This window comes from Vipera berus (assembly GCF_964194415.1).
Source record: "Vipera berus genome assembly, chromosome: 1".
NCBI classification, from domain to species: domain Eukaryota; kingdom Metazoa; phylum Chordata; class Lepidosauria; order Squamata; family Viperidae; genus Vipera; species Vipera berus.
Window position 1 is genome coordinate 238,805,882 of NC_138202.1, and position 2,704 is coordinate 238,808,585.

Below are 2,704 nucleotides of genomic sequence, written 5' to 3' on the forward strand. Positions count from 1 at the left end.
AAGATTTTCAACTAAAATTAAAATGCAAATGAACCAAATAATAGCTTATAATGAGTTATTTAAGGATAGGATAAGATAGGATAGGGTAGGATGGAAGGAAAAAAAGCTTGCAAGCTTTGGCACTTGATTCTGCAGGCCACCGTGCATTCTCTCACACTATGCACTTAGAATAGTTTGGCTTTTTTGGAGGGGTGGAGGAATACTGGCAAGTTGTTAAAAAAAAAGAAGGCACATCTGTACAAAATAAAAGATGAGTTGCTCTTCTCATGCTGAGTTTTCTCTATATTTGATTGCTCCCCAAAGGTTCCTCCAAGCCCATTTATTATAAGCAAGTGAAGGAGTGGTTTTCATAAGACTATCAGTACTAGTTCTTCCAGATCTCTGATCCATATAACTACTAAGCATCATGCGCAATTCATTTATAATCTACTCTGCATAGTCTTTAATTTAGCAAGCTAACAGTAAAAAGGAGGGAAACATGGCAAAGCACTTTCAAACACAGATGTCTGAGAGGCAAAGGTCTCCTAGCAGAAGAGATGGGATGAGTCACTTAGTTCAAGTACAGTACAGTCACGTTGGATTGGGTGTCTCCACAAAAGTTGTCCAAAACCTTTCCAGGTCCTACCACAATGGTTCTACAAGGCAAAATCCAGAGCCAACTCTCATTTTAAGGCCAAAAGGACTTCTTCAGCAACATTAGTGGGAGCAGAGTTAAGATGCAGCATATTTTTAAACCCAGGCTCAGAAGGAGGCTGCTTTGTAGTTAGTTACCTCTACCCTGAATAGGAACCTTTGTTAACTGGCATGGCTCTCCTCTCTACTGAATTCCATTTTGTCATTAAAAGATACTGTTTTCTGGAGAGACAGTAGCATGGTAAGAATAATCACCTACCTGAAGAACCAGTCACACAAAATGCATTCATTCAAGCCTCCACAGCAGAGACTTACAATTAACTGCACTTATCATTCAACTTGTGCATCGGAACCGTATCAATTTATGAAATGCTTGTTTGAAGTCTTCATTGGACATAGTGTAGATGATCGGGTTGATCAGAGAGTTAAGATATCCCAGCCACGTGAAAAAGTCAAAGATGGCCATGTGGAACCAGCAAGCATCTTTACAAATAGGCAACACTAAGCTAATGATAAAGAAGGGCAGCCAACACACAATGAAGGCTCCTAAAATAACCCCTAAAGTCTTGGTTGCTTTCCGCTCTCTGGCAGCCATCAGCTTCTTTTTTTCCAGAAAAGCATCCGATACCTTCACTTTGACCTGGTTCGTATAAACAGGAGACCCCATTTCACTGGATGCTTCTGAGACCTTGCAATTTATAGAAGTGACAGAGGACGTTGACCCTGGGGAATCTGTTATTAAGTGAGCCCGAGTTAATCTTTTGCCAGTGTTCTTTGGCGTCTGTTTCAAAATCCGAGATCTGGCCTCCACATAGATCCTTCCATAAAGGATAATCAGCAGCAAGGTAGGAAAATAGAAAGCCCCCACTGTGGAATAGATGGTATATAAGATGTGGTCGGAATTCACCACACAGTTAGACATCTCTTCAGCTTTGGACTGCTGCCAGAAGAAAGGAGGGATGGAGATGGAGATGGAGAAGACCCACACCAAGGCAATCATGCCCGCTGCTCTCTTGGGAGTCCTTTTAGTAGAATACTCAACGGCATCTGTGATGGCCCAGTATCTGTCCAGGGCAATCACACATAAATGGAGAATGGAAGCAGTGCAACAAGTGATGTCTGAAGAGAGCCAAACGTCACACACAATCTGGCCCAGGGTCCATTTCCCAGTCACAGTGTACATGGTGCTGATAGGCATGACCAGGATGGATACCAGAAGGTCGGTGACTGCCAAGGAAGCTATGAGATAATTGGCCGGGGTGTGGAGCTTACGACTCTGGTAGACGGTGGCAATGACAAAACCATTGGACAATATTGTGGCCATGGTGATGAGAGCCAAGACGACGGTGAGAACCACCTTCCAGGAGAACGGGGTGCCATCTTGGTAGAAGGAACTTTCTTCAGGACTGCAATTCCTGGCCTGGTCAGAGTCATTGGCTTGGAAGGCGTTTAGGCCTGCGGTGGCTTGGCAGAGCCTAGCTTGATCCATGCCTACAAAGCTGCTAGGAGACTTGGGCGAGGACGGGAGCGCCGCCGGGCTCAGCAATCCGAGGAGGGCAGCGCCCTCTCTTCACGCCCCGCCTCGAGAGAATCCCGCCCGTGGAATGAGGGCCCGCGAGCCGCCTCGGCGGCGGCGGGGACAACAAGAGCGAAGCACGTGCGCGCGGCTCTTCCAATGGAGACGCCTCCCGCTCGCCGGGCAGACCATGGCTCGCGCCGCCGCCGCGTTCTCCCTCCGTCTTTGCAAAAAGCCAAGCCGACGACGCCTCAGCACGTGCCGGCTGCCCAGCGAAGAGGTCTCCGCCAGCGGCAGCCGGTTCGGCGGTGGCGAAGAAGGAACATCTCTCTCTCCCCCTCCCTCCCCCCTTTGAGAAAAAGGTACGCGGAGGTCCCGAAGTTCGACGCGACGGGAGGCAGCGGCGCCCAGGAGAGTTTTCTTTTCGTTAGCGGAGGTGGCCGCTACGATGCCCGGGCGAGACGGAGCAGCGAAGAGACCGGCAGAGGGCTTGCTGGCGGCGTGGTCGGCACCGTTGACCGGGCGTGACTGGGCGCCTTCTCTCTCGCAGAAGCG

The 2,704-nt window shown here is 49.0% G+C and overlaps 1 protein-coding gene across 1 annotated transcript; it reads right to left on the reverse strand.

The window, feature by feature from the left end:
* Nucleotides 1-967: 967 nt before the first annotated feature.
* On the reverse strand, nt 968-2,122 carry HTR1B (5-hydroxytryptamine receptor 1B; the record flags this gene model as incomplete). Its single annotated transcript, XM_081314478.1, has 1 exon — nt 968-2,122. The coding sequence occupies one exon, from the start codon at nt 2,120-2,122 to the stop codon at nt 968-970; it is 1,155 nt and encodes a 384-aa protein (XP_081170604.1).
* Between the last annotated feature and the right edge of the window lie 582 nt (nt 2,123-2,704).